Source organism: Hetaerina americana, unplaced genomic scaffold (genome assembly GCF_022747635.1).
Source record: "Hetaerina americana unplaced genomic scaffold, ioHetAmer1.1.p SCAF_60, whole genome shotgun sequence".
In the NCBI taxonomy this organism is placed as follows: domain Eukaryota; kingdom Metazoa; phylum Arthropoda; class Insecta; order Odonata; family Calopterygidae; genus Hetaerina; species Hetaerina americana.
In genome coordinates, this window is record NW_027287206.1 from 46,463 (window position 1) to 69,064 (window position 22,602).

General features: G+C 39.0%; 1 protein-coding gene across 1 annotated transcript in view; it reads left to right on the plus strand.

Annotated features, from left to right (window-relative positions):
- Positions 1-22,602, plus strand: part of LOC139695627 (transcription factor RFX4-like) — an 88,742-nt gene that overhangs the window by 46,243 nt on the left and 19,897 nt on the right. The window contains exons 5-8 of the mRNA XM_071594434.1: positions 16,080-16,216; positions 19,142-19,175; positions 19,648-19,824; positions 19,937-20,086. Of these exons, the coding sequence (XP_071450535.1) occupies positions 16,080-16,216; positions 19,142-19,175; positions 19,648-19,824; positions 19,937-20,086 (498 nt within the window). The remainder of the gene's footprint in view (positions 1-16,079; positions 16,217-19,141; positions 19,176-19,647; positions 19,825-19,936; positions 20,087-22,602) is intronic.

The window sequence follows — 22,602 nt, forward strand, 5'->3', positions numbered from 1 at the left end:
CCACTTGCATTCATCGAACGCTACCAACGTTGTCAATAGAATAAGCACTATTATGACCCTGAAGAAGGAAGCGTGAAGTTCAGTACGAAAATCGGAAGAGGTAAAAAGATGGTAGGCAAGGGTCAGGTGTTTTCTGTGGAAGAGGTTGTAATTATGTTGAATTTTTATTACTTAAACCGAAACATTCACAGCTACAATATCCATTTCAGTTATGGAGGAATAATACCTTCCAGGATTTTCACATTTTCCAAGTAACCACAGCAATCATTGTTTTAATAGAATAAATGTATTATCATATTTCACAGCTTAAAAATTCGTTCAATAATTAAGTAATATATCATCAAGATAAAATAATTTAAAATAGTAGGTAATCAAGAAATGAAACCGGCAAATACGGAAATTAATTACGAAAATCTCTTTAACAGATACAAAGTTCCATTTCCATTTACCTTGGAAAATCATTTTAAGCGCAGAAAATTTACAAGGTATGTGTGGGTTCTACGTACTTAACCTGAGTTCGGTTACGCACCTTTCACTTGTACATTACTAACCTTGCAAATAGGGTAGCACTGAGTTACGGTGTTAAAGCCGGAGTCATTGGGAGCGTGTGTTAATTGGTTGCGTTGATACGTACGGTGGTAGTGGAAACCAGGCATAAAATGGATGATGGGGTAGGAATGGGGTTGGCACATCCTTTCCTGGAAAAGAGATCCTTTGTGGCAAAACGGGAAATCTTGTCTTCTTGGCCTTGTAATGTGACGGGGGGAGAAGTGACCGTGAAGAGTACAATGGGGCGCTACAATCGAAGTAGTATGGCAGGGATCACACGAATCACCGATGTGAGGAGTGAGGGGAGCTCACCCCAGTCATATACCTCCCACGACGCCTTTCTCCTATCCCGACTTTCCACTTCGTCCGCCGCGCCCTCTCGTGTCTTAGTGCCACAGTCTTTGAATGAGCCCAAAACGACCCGAGCGCGGCTTCCACCGGGACTTGCTTCAGGAATACGGAGCATCAGCTCATCATTTGTTAAGTGATAAGTTAAGAAATAAGTTCTGGCTCGGTAGCATTAGAATACTCCTACAACGACTGTAATCCTCTCTCTTGGCTTTCATAATCAGTCGTCGGTCGTGGTTCACGTGCAATAGATCACCAAAACGTTTGTCAAGAATTGGACCAAACCAAAACGGGAATCTTGTTGAAAAAATGTTTCGAATATGGCTAAAATGTTGTTTACCCATTTGTTCCTGATTTCGACAACAGTGGCAAAGACTACGCTTTATCTATGCCGCAAATCTATGAGGTGTAATTGAGAGAAAAGAGGGAAGGACCTTTTGTCATTTTTTAAATTCGTTTCAAACCTCTGGAACCACGCATCTCATATTCTGAGATTTTTATGATTGACATCATTATGATTGATTCAGATAGTAAATTTTTGCTGGCACGAAATTATAGGCAAAACTATATAAATAACTGTGAGAAAAGAATAAATGTGGTAGAGGAAAATTTTGAAATACATTTAATGGATACCTTGTAGTTTTTTGGTATATGATTGAAAACGCAAACCACAGGCTTAAAATTTATCTATTATAATATAGCCAACAGAATGTGCGAATGCAAACTAAAATCTCTCCAAAGGTCGTTGACATTGGGATATTATTGCACAAAAAGCCACTAATTGAGTTTTCATAATTTGACTACTCAGTTTTTCTGCTCTGCATGGAGTCAATATGCAGAGTTGAAGCTTTATTAAGATGTATGCATGTATTTTCCGCCGCGTCTAAATGCAGCGCCAGACAATGGGTTATTTATAGGCAGTGAGGTACATACCTTAGTCTATTGCATTACTTTTACATGTGTAATTTACGTGTAATCTACACGTAATTTACTTGGAGTTATTGTACGTATTATTCTATGCAGACTCGGCACCACTATGAAGGTATAATTATTAATTGATAGGATATTCACAAAAGGAGGAGTCAAAATATTAAATGGCGTTGATTTTTAAAACTTTCTTCCCAAAATATCTCCTGAACACAGAATAAGCTTAAATTGCATACAATTGTTTTCTCAGGGAAATATACACAAAAGAAGTAATTTTTGTACATTTCTCATGGCTATTCATAGAATACCGGGTTTAAAGCGTAATATTTATCAGTAAATTCCTCAAATTTATTTTTTATCCGCCATGTTAAGGTATGTCCTAATGTCATGTTTTTGCAAATCTCTTCATTTTCAAAAGAATTTTTTTAGGAGAGAGGGAATGTAGGGCCACTTACTTATGCAGGCTAATTTAAGGAACTTTCCTGCAAAATTTGATGTCATCAAGTGTGTTTCAAGTTTATTATACACGCATGCATATAATAGTGCGAGATCATAACAGAATTAGAATTACATACTGAAATATTCATAATAAGTAAATACATCCTGAAGTCCTACCTCTGTGAGTTCAATCGATTAGATGCAATCGGTGTTGGTTAGTTTCGTTTTGCAAGCACCACAACATGCACAATATATTTTTTTTAATGGGATCAAGATTGTGCGGTGGCTATCGCACTGACTTCCCACCCAGAGGGCCCGGGTTTAAATCCCGGCGGTGTTGAATATTTTCAGTGGTATCTCGATCCCTAATTGAGGTACTTTGTGGAGCGCACTTTGAGTGAGTACGCCGTCCGTCGGATGGGGCGTAAAGCTGCGGACCCAATGGCACCTTTCGTTTAGAGTAGGCTGATGCCGATGCCGGGTTTCTCTCCACCCTCCATCCTTTACTGTCGATCCCTAATGGCGCAAATGACCTCAGCTGTCGGTCGCCTCCCCTTAATACTACTACTACTATTTTTTAAATAATATCTTTTTTTAGCAGTGTGAGATTCGCAAATCCACAAAACTGTTATTTTTTGGCCTAGGCATGATTATTTTTCACGGCAATGAGTAGATATGTAATATAAAATGAAAATCACATAATGATCAGTAAATGGAGCAGCGGCTATATCCACCAAAAAAAGATTCGAGGCCAATAAACCTGAGCCAATGAGTTGAATATGTTCGACTGATATTCTGTCAAAAGAAAAGACTTTGACTCGACTGTCACATAATAGTAAGAATTAGCTCAAGAGAACAATTTCGACACACATTTTTGACGTACTAGTGATTTTAATGTGAAAATGTTACAATGAGGGAAACCGACGTGATCTTAAAGTTCTAGAAAAATTTGAGCTGTTAAAAAGAATACATAATTCTGATAGGAATATACCTAAAGCCTTCCTTTTTCCCACCCTATTAAGCATTCGCACAATAGTGCCTATTCCTCTCCTTTCTCATTTGCCCTCATCATTGAATACCGGGTCATATGTCATTAAAGCTGCTTTCTGTAGACGTTCTCAGTAATATTTCAATTATAATAAGTCCAGTGCCACAAACTGTCTGCTGCGCACAGCAGCGCGAGGGACGTATTCTCTTCAGTATTTTAGGATAGGGTATTTGGGCGGCATCCTGGGCCGTAGTGGAGATGGGTATTACGCCGATTATAAGAGCATGTCCCGAGCAGCTCTAAACTATTTATTTGGGGAAGTAAAGGATTCTCCATCCGAATGTTATGACACTCTCAGTTGGAAACTTAATTCTTTGCTCCTCTTTCGAAATAAAATTTCAAACCGTCCGAATGTAAGGTCATACACAAAGGGGGAAGACAGTGTAGCGCTATGTGAGTTCAGATAGGGAATATGTGACGTAGCAAAGAGAATGCTCAACTTTATCACGAAAAATACAGCATCTGTCAGTGAAAGGCAATGAATATTTGGAATGGGCATTGGTATTTCCTGTAACTATATTCTTGATGAATGGTCTTCATGATTCATAGTATGATAATTTTATGAAAACAGTTAACTTTATCCCGCGGATTCATATTTTCGACCTTTCTGATGGTTGTTAAGGCTTTACCGAGCTGCAATCGAATATCGATATCCTATGGCAAAAGTTCAAGGCGTAAATTGACTTGTTTCACTTGGCTTTGGGTGCCTGAGGAGAGAGCGGCAAAAACGTTAACATCGATGCCTCTCATTTTGGTTCCAAAAAATGAAACTACGTTTTTCATGAATGATTTGTAATCTAACTTCGAATCAAAATATAGTATGGAAAGTATTACTTAACTCGTAATGCTTCTATATGGAGTATTAGCCATAATTATAGGTCGTTGTTAATCGATTATTTGGATGGTCTCAGAAAATATTACGTGGGGTTTTAGACTTTTATAAAATTTCTGCTTAAAATAAACATGTCATGTCTTCATTTGGTCGTTCCTCAGCTCTGAATATCGTCTGCCCTTCATTTAACCGTGTCTCCTCCCGTCCTTTTCCTCGCTCGCCTCGCATTTTTGCAGCCATCGGGAACATTCCATTATCCTCAATATCTTCTCCGTCCTTTTTTAATCCATCTATCCATTACCCTCGACAAATTCCTCTCATCCTCTGCCCTATCTAAGTTAATTATTTTCCATCCTCTTAATGAAGCTTATGTTCTCCGCTATTTCTCTGGCATTTCAAAATCCTCCGTACTATTTCAGTAAACTAATTATTTTCCCCAAGATCAGGTTTAAGAGGCATGCAAGGTTCTCTCTAATCACGGTTCTCTATTTTGTAAATGCTTCATTTTCTGAGGAAATTCTCATCTCAGATTTTAGTTACTAATTACTGAATATTTCTTTCTGTTCGATTTGGTAAACTCAAGCTTAATGTTAATTTGGCTCTTTATTTTTTAAGAATCTCGTTACTTTCATATTTTTATTATTTATCTTCAATCCATTTCCATTTTACTTTATCCCTAATGCGATTAAAAAATTCTACAATCACTTAAGTTGCTATTGGGATAAATTTTTATCATCGCCCAATATAACCTACTTTATAAGCTCCATTGAGGTTCAAGTTCTTATTATATAACCAGTTATTTTCAAACTCTTTGAGCTTCTTGGAACCTGTATGTTTTAACTCTAATTGGTCGAATGCCTTCTCGAAATCTATGAAGGATTTACAATCTATTGGTGATGTTCCGTCTCTCTTTCCACTCCCAATATTGCAGTTTCTTTTGTGTCTTTCTTGTGACTTACATTAATACAAAGCAAGTAAAGCTCTGCTTCACCGACCTCAATGTGGGAATTACAAAATAATGGGCAAAATATTGCGGCAATACTAAATGCTTTCATAAGCCACCCACCGATTTTAATAAGTTCCGTTGAATGTGGTATTTACTGGCTGCGACGGGAACTAGAAGGAAACCAATTGAAAAGGATGGGAATACAACTTGACTAGCTCTCTTTTGTGAAAATACCTGGTCCACCGAGTTAGTCGTTTGCATATTTTTGCTAAGCCTTAGCCAAAGTGAGTGTAGACTTGCATGGGTATTCACTCAGATGATGCATTCATTTCAAATTTGGGGATTCTCTATTGAACAGGGTATGCTCATGCGTCACGAAACCACGTAGGTAGGTAGGTAGGTAAGGTAAAATTATTTCTCAATTGAGAGAAATTCTCTTCAGAAGTCCTCAGGACGATGACCAAGTCGGTGATCGAAACGTCGGCAGCTATGGTGACTGACTAACCTGGTGGAAGACCCGAGAGAATTTCACCTAACAGATACGCCGGGAAAGCACAAGATCTTATTTCAAGTTTTTCTTTCAACACAAGCATAATGCAAACGGTTAATAATAAAAAAATAAACTATTAAAATATCTTCATGAAAAATTCAGAAATTTTACGTTCATGCTGTTTTTCAAGGCCTTGGAGTGGACATTTTAATTTTGAATATGCTGTGATGCAGTCAAATATTGCAAAACTAGATTTTTTCAGGTCATCACCAATTATTAATCAGGTAAATGAAATATCTAATCGCAAATATTCCCAACTTTCCTTCGCCAACCACGTGCTTACATATGAAATGAATTTTTTTACTTTTCATTCGGTACATGGCTACTAAAATTAAGTTTATTATTGCACTTTTTTAATTGAATGACTACATACGACATATTTCTTACATGCGTTATTTTTCGGTGGCCTGTTTATAATACGAGTGACCTAGTATCTCAATTTGTCGAAAAATATCTACGCTCGATCGTGTTCTTTCGCTTTATTTCATGTTTTTGTATATTTTGCTCGTAGAAGTTTCAGATATCGGGTGCGCGGAGAGTGTATGAAGAGTTCGGGATGAGGCAAATTGGATCACCAGGTTACATTGAGGAAAATGGGTTACCAGGCGGTAGGGGAAATATTTGTCACAGGCAATAGAGGTCTTCTTTTAAAGTGGGTGACCTTGGGAGAAAAAACGAAGGCAGTTATCGAAAGAAAAGGGATAGGAGAGGAGGCCATTCCTTTGGGGTGGATGATTGGGCCGTAAAACGGGAGAAGTGAGCGTGGCGGAGGTTTGGAGTAGTCATGGGTGTCGGATTCCATTTCATTTCCAAAATCTACGCAAACCGAGCTCGTGTCCACGGTTCCCATTTCCTCATCATTTCCCCCCCAGCCATCTGAGAAAAGTGAGGGGGAGTCTCTGTTCTTGCTGGCTTCCTACCTGGCCTCACCCATTCCCTCTCCGACGCTAAGGAGCAATGTGTTGCACAGAGAAGAATGTGGGAACCATACCCGTCCACTACTTCCCAGAGTATCACTTTCCCTTCACCGTATCGCATCGTGCGGGTCTTCCTTTCTCCGGCATGCGCTCTCCCATACCACCTCCCCACTTTTACATGCTTCCTGAGACCAGATGAACCCATGATGAAAAGTGAAGATAACAATTATCTTTCCTCCAAGATCCTGCGATTCACTTCTCTTCCAACTCGTTTCAATTCTTTTCGACAACCAGTATATTGTTTTACGAGCATCCAACCTTCATCTTACCCTAATCCTTAATCAAAAACTCTCCGAATACTCTATGCGCATTATCATCATAAGTATTTCAATCCTAGGATTGGCTTACTTCAGCTACTGCATTCTACTCTTATTATAATGTAAGGCAAGGCTTCATATTACTACTATTAGGGAGGATAATGTGGTGGTTTCCCGTTGCCTTCCATATCACAGCACTGCGACCGATACTGAGAACTTCACTCTCGCCCGCAGCTGTGGCAGCTGATGCCGGCCCGACCCACTCGGTCTGCGCCACCAGTGCCTAATGGTGAAACTGCTGCCTTCCACCATGGGCTCAGGGTAGCTTTTTACTGGGAGTCTATTTTCTCGTTGTCTCGTTCCGTTATACTATTTTTGTAACTTTTCTGTTCATTTGTGGTTGCCCCGTTTCAAAAATCATAAAACAAATATTTTTCTCAGCTTAAAATCGTCATGGGAATCGATCCAGCTCGACCTTCGGGTCCACAGGCAGACACACTACCTCTGCTCTATCCTCGCCCCCCGCTCTATATGCATGTGAGTTAACATACAATGTATGAAATATAATCCATTAAATTTACTAAGAAGGTGTTTCTGAAATAAAGAATCTTGCTCGTGCGCTCTTTTGCACAAGAAGCAAATGGAAGATGATCTTCCGCGCTCATTCGGATAGCCGAGATAAATAAATGGGAGAGCGGAGAAATGCCAAGTTTAAAAAAGAAGCTGATGACATAAAATGAAGAACAGAGATCCCCTTCATGGCCGTGCTCCTTGCAATCACGAAGTGGTGAAGTAGCAGGAATCAATGAAATATTGAAGGGATATATAAAAACCATAGTACACATCGTAGGATTAAATCTCTCCCATTCGGGTATGTGATCCAAGGTCATCCTTATAAGTCGAACGAACAAACCTTTAAGGTACACATCCCGATTTGTCGACCTCATACGGGGGAATAAAACATTCCTGTCCCAATTTAAGAAGAGACTTGTCTTGCAAGCTGAACGCTTGTGTGTCTAGTTTTTTTGGGGCACTGATTCTTTCACGTTTCGCTGGTGAGTGTACCATTAGGTCACGTGCGGGCGACTCGCACGAGTGACTGTGGATTACGGAGCCGAGTAGGAGTATTTAAACGTACTTTGTGGGTTAATTTTTACCCTTTTCATTTCGAACTATACTTTAGTAATTATCATTAGGTTTGTAAGCAAATCTATGGTTTGTGTGCTAATTTCACTTTTATTATGATGAAACTCATAGCAGATTTTCACAAAAGGGATCTAGTGCGCTATTCGAATATTTGGTTTTTCGACTCCTCAAGCAAGCAAGGATTTGATGCCTAAAAAAATGCTAACGTTTTTTGGAACATTTCCGGTCAAAAAAATGAAAATGGGTTTGCATTATCATATCCTGAAAACAAGGCCGCTGCACTTCTTTCTTCCCGCACACCTCGTGCCTCGACTTCCTCCACGGCCCCACCACCTCTTTCTCCGAACTCCCTGCCGTTTGAACATAGTGAAGGACACGCGATGCTAAGTAGTGAAAAAATAAACTATCACCATCATCTCCGGACTTTGAATACCACCACTCTTCGTGAGACAGAACTAAACCTTACGCACATCTTTCAGCGTTTCGATGGTATGGAACGATAGCTGGCAGGTTGAAGCTTGAACAAAGGAAATCTATCTTCGCCCTATCTTTTTCCCTTCAAAAGTTGTTTATTTCGAGAGGTGTAGCCATAAAAACCTTAGTCCCCAGTGGTTTGCGGCCTGCTGGGTCTTGCATTGATGCATTTTTCTTACCGATCCGTCCGCACAAACTATGCTTCAAAATGATTATTCATTCGCAGACATTTACGAATTTTTCAATGATTTTTCAGCTCTGCGCGCGCGGTCGTCAAGAGCTGACGTGTTTTCTCAGCGCTTCGAGGAAGTGAAAGTTTGTGGAAAAAAATGTTTGCCGATTTATGCAAAACTTACTTAAATTCAATAAAATACATATAGAAGCAGCTAATATGCACAAGTCCGTGCCCCTACGAATGCACTACATAGATATTTGCGCGGCGTTCAATCATGTTTCCACTTTCAATACCATTTTTACTACTTTTTGATTAATTCAATTATTTACTATTATGATTCCTAATTTTTCGAGGAAAAAGCGAATATTTATATCTTTCTGTACTGGTATATTTCCGCTATCGTATCTATGTGGTCCAAATGGTGTGGGGCCATAATAATTCCCTATTTGTCATAATTAAACTCGTGTGTTCTGAATCTTGGTAAAAGTCTAAGTCTCGTTTGTTTTCTTCACATTTCAAGCGGCTCCCAACCCGATTCCTCCAAAGGGTATGTCACGCTCGCCTTTTTATCGTGACAACTTTGATGAATGTAGCGGATTTTCCCTGAACTTTATCTAATTCTTTTATCAGAGATTTCTCCCAAGTATCCCAAATACTTGCGACGTATTCCAAATGTGGCCTAACTAAAGCGAAATAATACCTGTCTCCAACTATCGCATTACATTTCCGCACCACCCGTTTAATAAAGCCGTGTTTGTTTAAGGCGGTTCCGCATTTTCCCCTGATATGTGAACCCCATAACGTCGTGGTGCTTGGACTACGCATACATAATTAACTTCACCTGCCGTAGTTGAGATTGGACCCTATATTGAAAAATTAATACCCCGCGTCTTTACTCTAAAATTTTCAAAGTCCGCATTTGCTTGAATTCTGCTCTAATTCCAGTTGTAATATTTTGTCTAAATCGCTGGAGACTATCCCGCAATCTGCTGGGGTACTTATTTTCCTGCATACCACCATGTCGTCTGAAAATAATCTAAGGTTACTACTAACGCGTGAGCTTAAGTCTTTAATGTATAAAATGAAAGAGGCTGCCCTATAACACTTTCCTGGGGGATGCCCGAAGTTACATCTACCTCACATGAGCACAACCGATCGATGGCTACTATTTGTTGGCGAAATGACAAGAAGTCTCTAATCAAATTTATTACTTTCTTATTGATACTTTAGCGTTTAATTTTGTATATCAATTTATTGTGAATAACTTTATCGAATGCCTTTTTGAAATGAAAATATACTGCAACCCATTGTGTATCACTTTCACCCGAATTAAGAAAATCGCGAATAAAAAGGTCCAATTGATTATCGCCAGACCTACTCTTTGTAAATCCGTGCTGGTTATGGTTAATTATCTTCGTGCTGTCAAGAAATCTCATAAATTTACCAATAATAATGTGTTCTGATATTTTGTATGAAATTGATATTAAAGATTTGGGCCTATTATTGGTAGGATTCTCACAATCGCCGCCGTTATGGTTGGGAGTTACGTAAGTAGGCTTCCAGTCGCTAGGCACTGAGCTTTCTCCTATCTGATTATGAAAAATACGCTCTAAAAACGGAGCAATATATTCAGCTAATTTCTTCAATATTTTAGTAGACATTTCTTCTGGAACTGGTATTTTGTTAGCTTTGATACCACGAAGCTGTTATCATATTTCTTTCCTGGAGAGTGTTATATCACTCGTGTGTTCTCCGAGGGGGTGAGGAAGTTCGTTTGGTGCTTTGATAAATTTACTGTGAAAGGTCTGGAAAAACATTTTATAAATATTTGTCATTTTTACACTGCCCGTAATAATTTTCCTGTTTTCTTTCTTCAAAGAGTGCAATTTGGATCCATTCTGCTCTTATAAAGACCAGAATGACTAGATTTTCCTCAAGACACCTTAATAGCATTTCAGTTTTGAAGTTTTGTGGGGCTTTGCGCATGATGCTTCTTGTTTTACGACGACATTCTTTTAGTTTCAGTTTAGGTATATTCATAAAAACTACTAGCCTTTACACTCTTTTTAAAATCTGACTAACCCTCTTATCTCTTTTAATCCCGCTCTGACTTCTCCTTAGTGCCATCTTGGTTCCTTACTTCCGCACTAAAGCTTGAGAGGAACGTGCGTCTTCATTCCTTCGCGTACAATATTCCAGAAATACTTCCAAGTGCTCTCTGTATCCGCTGCCTGAGATCTCGAATTATTCGATTTTTATTAATTTTCTCAAAGTCCGTTAAAATGTACCTTATTGAATACGTATAGTCAACGCTTTCCCTTGTTTACCAGTCTAAGAACAAGTACGGAAGTGAGATTGTCAGAGAAACACCGCTCTGCAGATTCGGGTGGAATAAACAGCACAAGTGAAGGGAATTCTATTAAGGGATGCAGCGTGTAAATTAAAGGATAATAAAACAAAAGGATCATGGGATATATTAATGCTAAAATTAAGCGTGAAAGGAAGCGAGGAAATCCGCATGAGTAGAATGCTTAAGGGCAATTAGCGGCTGCCTCGCTGGATTCCCTTACTTGTCTTCTTAGTATTGTGAGTGGGATAGTTACAGTATAATATTCTTAATGTGCAAAACGGATGTCGCATGGGTGGTATACCATTGATCCCCGTTCCACGCATCCTCTCGGTGCATGGCGGGGTGCCATCTCTGTGCGGAAGTAGTGGAGTGCAATGAGAACGGCTAGTGGCCTGACTCACATTCTTGCTACGGCTTGTGAGATAGTGTAGCATTAGTGTTTAGGGGAGGCTCCCGACAGCTGAGGTCATTTGCGCAATTAGCGATGGGCAGAAAAGGATGAATGGGGGAGAGAAACCCAGCGTCGTCATACTCTTAACGAAAGGTGCCAATGGGTCCGCAGTTTGATGTCCCATCCGACGGACGGCATACTTACTCAAAGTGCCCTCTTCAAAGCACCCCAAGTAGGGATCGGGCTACCACTGAAAAACATCTGCCGCCGCCAAGACCCGGGTCCTCTGGGTGGAAAGTGTGAGTTAGTTTATATATATAGATAAAGTTTGAGCAAGAGTCAACTGCTTCCCTGGCATTAGAATCGAACAACAGTATCGTAGTACAAAATTAAGGGGATGGGAGCTGTGCAGAATGAGGAAGTTGTGACTATGCACATCGTCACAAACGATGTTGAAGGTGCCGAAACCGATGACTGCGTTGTTGGGCTGGCGTGGCAGCAAAATAAGAAAATTAATAATACCAACATGGTAATCAGTGAGATAATAGATGTATCGACTTAACCAATGAGGGAATAAATTGTATGCGTCGAAGATTAAGTTTATTCCTTGTTTATACCAACTGTAGGCCAACATCCAGTGAAAGATAATCTTCTACATCTACTTAATACCCCGCAAGCCGCCGCAAGGGCGTGTGGCGGGGGGTGTTAGGACACCAACCGTAATTTAGAAAGGAAAAAAACCGCATGCTAGAACCACAAATTCATACATCCACAAAAAAACATGGCATACATTCATGCAAGAACACTTACACTCCACACACATGCAAACACTCAAACTACGTCTTACATACACGTGCACCTGAAAGTATACCTAACAGCTTTGCAGTGTTTAACTTTGCTCCGACTTGTAAATTCAATGTTTTTAATATTTCCAAACTGACTTCGGTTTCTTCCTAATCTTGGCGTAGACCGCTCAGAAATGACGGAGAACTTAATTAGGGTAACAGTCCAAAACAGCTCACTTTCCTCGACAAACTGTATTCCTGCAGTGAACGCATTTGGTAGAAATAATACTTAGGAAGAAGGTTAATTAATCATTCGTATCAGTCAATAGATAGACTGATATTCTGAAGCCAGGTGCTACCGCAGTAGCTCCAAGCCTACGCCATCTTTTCTGTACAACTTTAAATAAAAAGGTTTTTCCTAATGATTGGAAAATGCAAAAAATGCGATAACTTTTAAGAAGGGAGTTAAAATGATAACTAAGAAGGACAGGCCGGTAAATATTGCATCAATTGTTTGCAAAATAGTGGGCAAAGGGATTGCTGACTACATTTGGGAACGGTGGACTAGAGACACTTGACTATTGAAAAACTAGGATGGCTTATAACCAGATACCTGTGCGGAATGCAACGTTTTGGCTTTCATCACTGACGCGATACATAAGAATAAAGAATGTGATGCGGCGATTGTCGATCTCTCACCAGAGTACCTGACGGCGGATGAAATGCTTCACCGTAGATATGGTGGAATCCGGGGTAGTTGTGTTAATTTAAACCTAGATCTTTCATACAGTTGGATACGTTATCATTGTACTTCAGAGTTTAGCGGTGGATAAAATATTTACTTAATGGTAGATTTTAAAATGTAAAAATAGGGGAAGCGTTCTCAAAGTTTTCACTTACCGGACACATGCGGTGCCCCATGCGTCAAAATGGGCCACAACTGGCTAGCCTTAAGGTATGCGTGGGGCCAAACCATCGCTGTTTGCACGAAAATCATATTCAAGGTGGGACTCACTCAAATATGCTCCTCGCTTCTGAGATACGGATAGGCATACGAGTATCAAAGCGGGTAATGAAAACGTTTACGGTGTGGGTCATCATCAAAGGTGAAAGGATCGGGAAGAGTGGATAAGGGGATCGGGCTAACGTACCGGCCCGGGTTCGAATCCCGGCGTTGGTAGACACTTTTCAGTGGTATCCCGATCCCTACTTGAGGTGTTTTTTGGAGAGCGGATGCGAACCCATTGACGCATTTCGTTAAGAGTAGCCTAATGCCGACGCTGGGTTTCTCTCCACCCTTCATCCTTTCCTGTCCATCCCTAATGGCGCAAATGACATCAGCTGTCGGTCGCCTCCCCTAAAACTATTATTACGAGTGGATAAAATTGAGATTTAAGAAAGAGGGAAGTTGCCAAACTTGAGAAAGTAAATTAAGGTAGGGAGAAATTTTCAGTATTTAGCCAATTAAATTGCCAATCAAGAACCCATAAGACTAATCCTTACTAGCTTTCCGTTAGAGGATCCACTTCTTCCCCTTGCATCCACCACCTACAGGAGAAAAAAACGTCTACTTTAAAAAACAGAGCAGCAACGGAAAGGAAAACTAAGAAAAATGCAAACCAGAACGCATATTTCGCGTAAAATTTCACTTGTTTGTCAAAAATCCGTTCAGGTATACTCTAAGGTGGAACAAGGCACACACCCATATCGGGTTTGAGATTTTGGTCATACTATTTTAGTTCAATTGTAAATGCGATATCATATCCATTGTGAAAATGAATAATTCTTGAAAATAATTTCATTTCACTTCCTAAAGAGTAAAAAGAAGATGTCTGGACATTAATAAATCCTCACGGACCTTTTTTCTTTAACGACTGGCAACATCTCCACCGGCTTCCACTACTTTCTGTGGGTTACGTTGCGTTGTCGCAATTAAAATGTTCGCAAATTGAGAACACCTGCGAAGATTTCAGGACGGCTGACGAAAAGCTCCTATCAGTGGATATCGAGTGACTTGACTGTGTGCAACTCCTGGGTTCACCCCCACAAATCGTCAATTCGCCGATAGGAAACACGTAAATTCAATGCCCAAATGTCTGACTCAATCTGAGTCTGAACACGGCCTTCTTCCGAGAATTGCTTATTATTGTTGAATGATAATGTTATAATTTTTGATTATTTAACCCTTTTTGACTTATTTATCGTCTTTTTATTTTTAAACTTCCGGGTCCACAGTGAATTAAAGGGATTGAGAGCATTATTTCAGAATAAATTAGTCTGTTACCGATAATCAAAGCCGACCTTGACTTTCAAATTTCAGTGGGCTGTCACTAGCTGTGCATGATATGGAGGGAAAAGTTCCTTTGGTTGGCAGTTAAGTTCCCATCATCCGCATCACTTGGGATAGTATTACACTGGCCCGTGAGGCAAATAAAGGCAAAGAACTGAAGTAACAGCTAAAATCAATGCGAAAGCATGCTAGATGAAAAGAACCCTAATTGAAGGAACGATCGGAAGAAGTTTGCGTTCAGAACCCAGATTGAGTTGCAAAGTCATTTTCCTTGGGTAATAACTTTACTTGCTTACTATCATCGAAAAGTTTCTTTTGACTCGAAAATTTTCCCAATTGAAAATGTGTGGGAGATCAATAACCAAGAGTTCAATTTCAATGAAGGGCGCAGTAACCATGTATACAGGGTTTCATTTATGATTTATGGTGGCAGAATACTACGTATGTGCAAAATGAAAGATGGAAATGTTGATTTATGTAAATGTAAAATATTGGAGACTTAATTTGTGCAGTTTTTGGCATGAACATTTTTTATCTCTTTCGTTAACTCACTCTTGCACTAATTAATCGGTCCCCTGCGTTATATGGGAGCCTGTAGCGTAAAGAATAGCTCCAAACTATTGTCACCCACCTTTACTAACATGCAAATGTTTACATGCACTTCTTTACTATTAGCAAATTGGAAATAACACAGCACAGTACGAAATTATCGTATTTTCATTCAAAATTTAACAATTACTAGGTTGCATGACACTACTATTTGCCAATAATTATTTATTACGACCTTGAAGTCATGAATTATGGAGTATTTATGCGGAAATGTATTAGAATTTTACTGATTATAGAATTTCTTCATAAAAGTCTTTATATACTAGGGTAAATAAATGAATTAGCTGCAAATTTCATCAAGACAACCGTAGGAGCTGTTACAAACATTTCATTTCAAAAAATTGGAACATCCACCGTACAGTCTCGCAGTAGCCCCCGGTGATTTCCATCTATAAATGATAAACTTACGATTTCATTCCTGCCGCAGCTCTCCAAATATGTTATCCAAAATATATTCATTTTAATATTTCACGAAAAAAATATGCGCCAGAATTAAGCCTTTTATCCTTTAACGTGTTAGTTATCTCTCATTTGCATGAAGCAGTCGCGCACCGCTGTTAGAATGCACGACCAGTCCATTCATTTATGGAACAGGGTTATTTCTAGAGTGAGCTTCTAAATTCTCTTATTCTCTCTTTATCCCGTGGAAATTGAAAGCGTCCTATTGCGAAATGGAAATGACATCATTGATTTGGCATTAAATGGTCCCCTTTAACATGATGTTGGATTCATTCACAGCAGTTCGTAAGCGCCGCCCCTACTCTCTTTAAAGCGATTCCTCTAATCACCGACATATCACTTTCCGCGCATTTTATTCAGAAGTCTCCGTGAGGAAAAAGAATTTAAATTTTTCCTTCTTTTGAAGGGTTTTTTTTGCAGGAAAAGTTTTTGTCGTTTGTTATTCTTCACCGATTCTTCGAACCGACCACAGCTCTTTACGAATAACAATTTCTCTTCCCCGTCATCCCCCTCTGCGGGCCTTTGCAGATAATCCGGCAGCAGTTCCCAATGCTGACAACAAGGAGGCTAGGCACGAGAGGACAGTCACGCTACCATTACTACGGGATAGCCATCCGGGAGACATCAGCCTATTTTGAAGAGGCATACTCGAGAAAAGGAGCAAGGTAAGATTGGCGTCCTTATGTCTCAGTCATTGTAAGTACCATGACTTCAAGTCTTCCTCAAGGAAGGGAATCCGTTCGGTATGTATCTATTGAGAGGCTCTCTTTAAGTTAAAAGATGCATGCGTCTTTAATGGATTCCGATTTTTAATTACCCGCACGTTTTATTTTTCCAGTCACTTTTTTAATGGAATAATAACTCTGTTTTGAAAAAAACTACTAACTTAGTGCTCTAATGATCACAAACTCATTTCCATATGGCTTTTGAAGGAGTGAGAAATATCTATGAGAGCATTTACTCTTTTAAGTTTTCAGTGTTTTTAATTCGGATTCTGGGTAAGGGAGAAAGCGACTTCATTTTACGTGGTCGATGAGAAGTATTGATTTCAGTTATAAATTATGTGAGGGGCCTGATAATCCTTTGACATGCAAAAAAGGAGCGTTTCAGAAAGTTGGAGAGCGTGGTGTGCCATATTTCTAAAACTATCGAGGACTTAATGCAATTAGTACCAATTTTTATTCCGTGATTCCGTGATTTTATTCTGTGATCATTTGCTTTCACACAAGTCTATGAAACGAGGTCGATTAAGAGACGTGCCCTTCTTGGAGAGACAATATAACTGCAATGGGTCGCACGAAAAATATTTGTACTTTATGTAAACTGATAGCATGTAAGCAGCAAATGAATTTCACACTCATTCCGTGAAATCGTCGGAAGAATGAAAAAGACCCAATTCAAGGATGCAGTTGATGGAATGCGCGGTGATGTTTCCACGAACTGAGTTGGAGCAGTAATATAATGGGCCTTCAAAGCGCTGAATCCGGGGGCATTCAGTTTACCTTTCGTACAACTTCGCATGGAGCGTCGCCCACGTACATCCGGCTACCTCAAATCCGAACTTTATGGAGAGCCTTTTCATTACTCGCTGAACTGGCAAAGGAGGATGAGGCTTTTCGTATATTTTAAAATTATTCAGAATATTCCAAACCGAAAATGTGTAAGAGTCTCAATGGTCGTAATTCAATTGAGGAAAACACTTGGATTCTTTGAATTAACATTCTCATGATATTGACTTGTGCATGGAAGAGATCGTCGCGTAATTGGTAATGAAGCCATTTGAGGCTGCGGTGAAATGGACTTGAACTGGAATGCATGCGTTGTATTCATTGTGATCCTCCTGGAAGGTTTTCTCGTTTTTGGTGCTATAATATAAGAAGTATTTTCATAATTAATTATTAGAGTGTCAATCATATTAAATTCTCGTGTGGTACTTTTAAATTTCATAAATGGTACGACAGCTTTCTAATGAAGCCTGATAAAAACAGAGGAATTTGTCCAAGCAGTAGGCCGTCCGTCAATTCCGGGATGCGATCAGGTGCAGAAGGAGAGGTACTTGCCCACTGCGACACGAAAGAAAGGAGGGGTGGGCTTAGCACTCCAAAAGATCTAGACCGTATCTTTGTTCTAAATTGAATTAAAAGCTGTTAACTAAACATTAATACCTGAGCTCCTCATACTTATCGGGTGGTCACCACGTTCTTTGGGTTGAATAAACAACAATTTCGACGTGAAGACGCATATTGGAATGCTAGGAAAATTATTGTCTATTCAAGCCAACAAACGCGGTGAAAACCAAATAATTTTGCAGAGCTCTAAGCCAAAGAGAAATCCAAAGGAACATATTCGTTCCTATTGGGCTGACTTACCAATCTTTTCGTAACACGGCGAGATACTAAGTGTTATTGTAATGTCATTCACAATTCATTTTCTCAATAATTGCTCTTTGTGGATTTTTCGTTGAGCATCTCCCACGGTAGAGTGATGGCAATCGGCAACGGAATACCGATATTTTGCGTCAGCCAAAATATCATCGAGCGATTTCGAACCACAATGTTAAGTCATGGATCTCCTTCAAAGTTCTCCTAACAAAGTGACGCCATCATAAGCATGTGGTTGGGTCCGTTTTAGAGCGCTAAAGGGTGTTGATTGGAAGATTAGGAAATGTTGAGAGAGGATAAATAAATGTGATTTCAATTGTGAAGAGCATTCAGTGGGTTTCTAAGAGTAAGAACTGAGATAGAATAGAGCAGACTCACAATAATTATATGGTGCTATTCCTCCATGAATATATCCTTCGAGTGGATGTTCTAAGCTAAAATTCTGTTGAAATACAGTTGCAGAGGTTTCAGGGTAACGATTCTATAAGCGTTTTATATTTATAAATCATATCTTACGTAAACATATCGTTAAATATTATTTAAGTCCCTACTGACTAAGATAGCATTTTTTCAGAATTCTATTTTATTTTCATCGAACTACTTCAATAATTTTTATTATTTTACATGATATTAAAGAAAAAACACCTGTGGTCGTTTTTAATATCAATGACAGCGGGTTATATCATATCATTTTCTTATTATTAATGACATTTCGTGAAACTAAATAGGGATATTCTCAAAATTGAAACTGGAAAACTGAAATCAAAACTCTTCACTCTTGAGAAAACACCTCATTGTTTTAATATGGGCCGAAATGGTGAAAAATAAAATATACCTTGTTCTCCCTTTCTCACAATAGCCCTTATATTAATCCGAAATACTGTCTAATTTCATTAGTAATTATTATATTTTGTAATGCTTACCGCAAGATGAACAACCAGTTGTGCATTCAACAGCTTTATATGCATTGTGAAAAATGAAACTTAATTTACAAATTATGCATCTAATGACATAGATTTAATAGATTAAATTACTTCTGTATTCAATTGATTATTTTGAAGGTCTTTTTTAATATTCCTTGGTAAAGCATGTCTGTAGATAATGGATGAATATCCCGCCGTATCACTAAACAACACTATAACTATCATCGTTGCAAGGTTATTAGTAATTTGCAATGCACATTGTATCCATCGTTTTCTCTCTTTTCAGTGTCTCAGATGGAAGAAGAGACGCCATTCGGCAGGTAATCTTTTAATCAAGTTTGTAACATGATGAATATATCTTTAAATTCCTCAAGATGATCATTGATCATTTCTGTCAAAATTCGTGTCGTAATTTCTTGACAAGTGTCTCATTGCCTGTATAATTTACTTATACCTTGGTCCTCATCTCAATGGAAAATTATAGTTATTGAAAATAAAATTTATAACTGTGAAAGTTTTGTTTAATATCACGTGAAGTATTTTAGGGCAAAATCATTCAATTCTCTCGCGTCAAAATATTCTATTCCAACCCATTTTAATCTCTTTCAAGTGACTCAGCATTTTTTTGGCGTCGCATTCAGTTCATACCATTAATAGATTTGAGTTTCACCAAGAAGTCACAGTGCAGTGTTTGCAAGTTTGTGTGCATCATGTTCTAAGTCGTGTGCTTTTATGTCTGATGTGAATCGTACTAATTATTGAGTATTGACGGCGAGTCTTTTTGTGCCCCAGAATGGCTTCAGTCAAACGAGATACAAGCTCACCACGCTCCTTCCGGTATTCCCAAACCTAAAGGATATACGTCTCCCGGATGGAGTACCTGGGGACCGCGTGTCTTCATTCTTCATGATGTACCGGACTCACTGTGAGAGAATTTTTGATACTGTAATGAGGGCGTCCATGGAAGAGGTAAGTTCTGCTCATGAGCAGAATCGTGTTTATAAGAAATACAGATGTATATCGTGTTTTGCAGTGCAATTTTCACTCACGTATTTAACTTGTGTGAATGTCTTCATTTCAGGTGCACAATTTTCTTTTGCATTTTTGGCAAGGGATGCCTCCGCATCTAATTGGAATACTAAGCACAAATGTAGTCGTCAACATGGTTGGAGTCTGTGATTCAATTTTATATAGAACAATATGCAACGTACTTATGCAGTCTGTACTTCAGGTAAATACGAGGCATTCAAATTCTGGCCTCATTTACTCTAGAAATCAGCCATACCATATTCATAAAAGGAAGCAGTTTAGTGTCCTCGTAGTTTTAGTTCACAGATATATATCTTCTATGCTTCTAGATGCATATTCATGCTTCGGTCTAGGTGAAAAATCAGTTTAATAATTCTCCATTGATGTTGTTTTACATGATAAAATATCTCAAGAATGTTAAAAACTTTTCAATTAATTTTCAAAATGTTATCCCATGAGTGACATGCAAACCTCCTTTTAAATTTTACAAATTAGTAGACATCCCTATAATGCCAGCGCTGGTTTTAAATATTATGTTTCTAAGTGAATTTAAGTATGGATCATAAACATTTGGTAGAAACGAACGTTGCAACCAACGACGAATGAATGTGTTTAGCAAGTAGAAACAAATGAATTATTCTCATGCAACAATTTCGGAGTGTAAAAATCTTTCGCCTTGTCTGGGATTCAAACCCGGATCCCTTGACGTCCGGCCGAGAGCTTTATTCTGTTAAGCTACCGAGGCATTCTCTTACACTCTGACATTTTGGGTGCTATAATGAAACAAGATGTCGTGACTAAATACGCGTGCATGCAATGTTACATGTATTCGTAATCGTGCGACATAGTACGAATAGGTCCGCCATAGTCCACGAGGTTTAAGCCTAACTTTAAACATTAGAGTGTTTTACTTTTGACAAATGCAAAGAAACTGCGGAGAATATCGCAGCAGTAACTTTTAACGAAGCCATCCATTGATTCGCAGTACAATGCAACAATTTCAAAGGGTAAAAATCATTCACCTTGTTTGGGATTCGGCACTGTTTCAGTCATGACATTTCCCGCAGTTTCTTTGAATTTGTAAATTACTCCACTTATAACTAATTATACGTAATGACATATACCTGTATAGTCGACTGTACATTTTATTACTTAAACCTCAACGGCTTGTGGAAAAGAACATAAAATTTATACACACAGCCAAACATTTCAGTTGTTCACTTTGAGCCGCAACGAGCCAACAGCTTTTACCGATGTGACTCATTTGTGGACCTTAAACTGAGATGCCATCGCTATGCTTGGAATAATCAATAATAGATCAAGAAAAAGAAGAAAAGGACTAGATAATGCACTAAGGAGGAAATCATAAATGGATAATTTAGCAGAGGGTGTACTTGAAGGAAGAGTGGGGAGAGGAAGGATAAGGGTGAAAATGACAGCCTGAGGAAAGGAGAAGAAATAGCACGGAGGGATGGAGAGAAGGTTAGGGCATACTCGGCATAGGGAACTACTTGAGGATCGATGAAATGCAGAAGCGGCTAAATAGATGACTTACTTGACTAATAGATGACCTTTATTAGTACAGACACAATTATTAATATTAACCAGTAGATGACTTTTCATGATAATTATATTTGATGAGTGGGTCGCGGTAGTCCAGGGAGTAGAGCGTTGGACTACTGACCGGAGAGTCAAATCCAACCCGGATCCTGCCCGGGAATCGAACCCGGATCCCGGGTAAGTCTCCACCCAAGCTATGTTTTTTAGGGAACCAGGTCTTCCTAGGTAATCATTACCGGCACAGGGAAAGGAATTGCCCCCCCTTACTCTTATTGATTGGAACCAGCTGCCTGGAGGTTTGTTTGAGCTCTTTCCATCCAATTTTAGACGTTTTAAGTATAAATTTAAAGCAGCCACTGGGTAATTAACTTTATTGTAGTTATTAAAATATTGTTTGTATGTGATGTGGACGGCATTTTGTATGTGATGTGGAAGTTTGTTTGTATGTGATGTGGAAGTGTCATTGTATGTAAGAATATTTTGCCTCTTATCTGTTTTTCTAGTGCGTGTATGTATGTAATTTTCATTCTAAGAGTTATCTTTGACCAAACTTGACCGTTGCCACCAGGAAAATTGCCTAATTGCAACGAAAAAAGAAAATAAAAAAATAAATACCCTGATGTGTGAATTTCATACGCCGTCGGGCTTAGTACTGGACGAACTCTACCATCACCTACCAAACCGACCTTTGGGTTGATTACTGTTTTTATGGTTTTTTTTATATTTGATGAGATCAATGGATGGCTTTTTCATTTTACTTCGAAGGCCATCTCCATGCACGAGGGCTGTCAAGAAAGTGACTTACGTTTCGGCCTAGCGTGGCGGTGGGTAGGGAAAGATTCTCCATCTTTGTGTCTAAACGGTCCTACACGCAGTACGTATCTTGCTATGGTAGTGTGTAGACTGTGGTTCTTCTACTTAATCCCGCGAGTACATGAATTTCTCATACGATGGCTCAATTGCATGTATAATTTTTTCGGCCGGTATCCTCAAGTTGAGTATTATTTCTCTTTTCCTCGGTTATTCCTGAATCCGAATTGGTTTTCCATGAGGCTTTCTTCGGCTCTTCCTTCTATTCCTCCCATTTGAGTAATTACGAGAATTTTTTATGCATGAGACATAAGGTTTAATTTCTTCAGTATTATAATCATCACACTT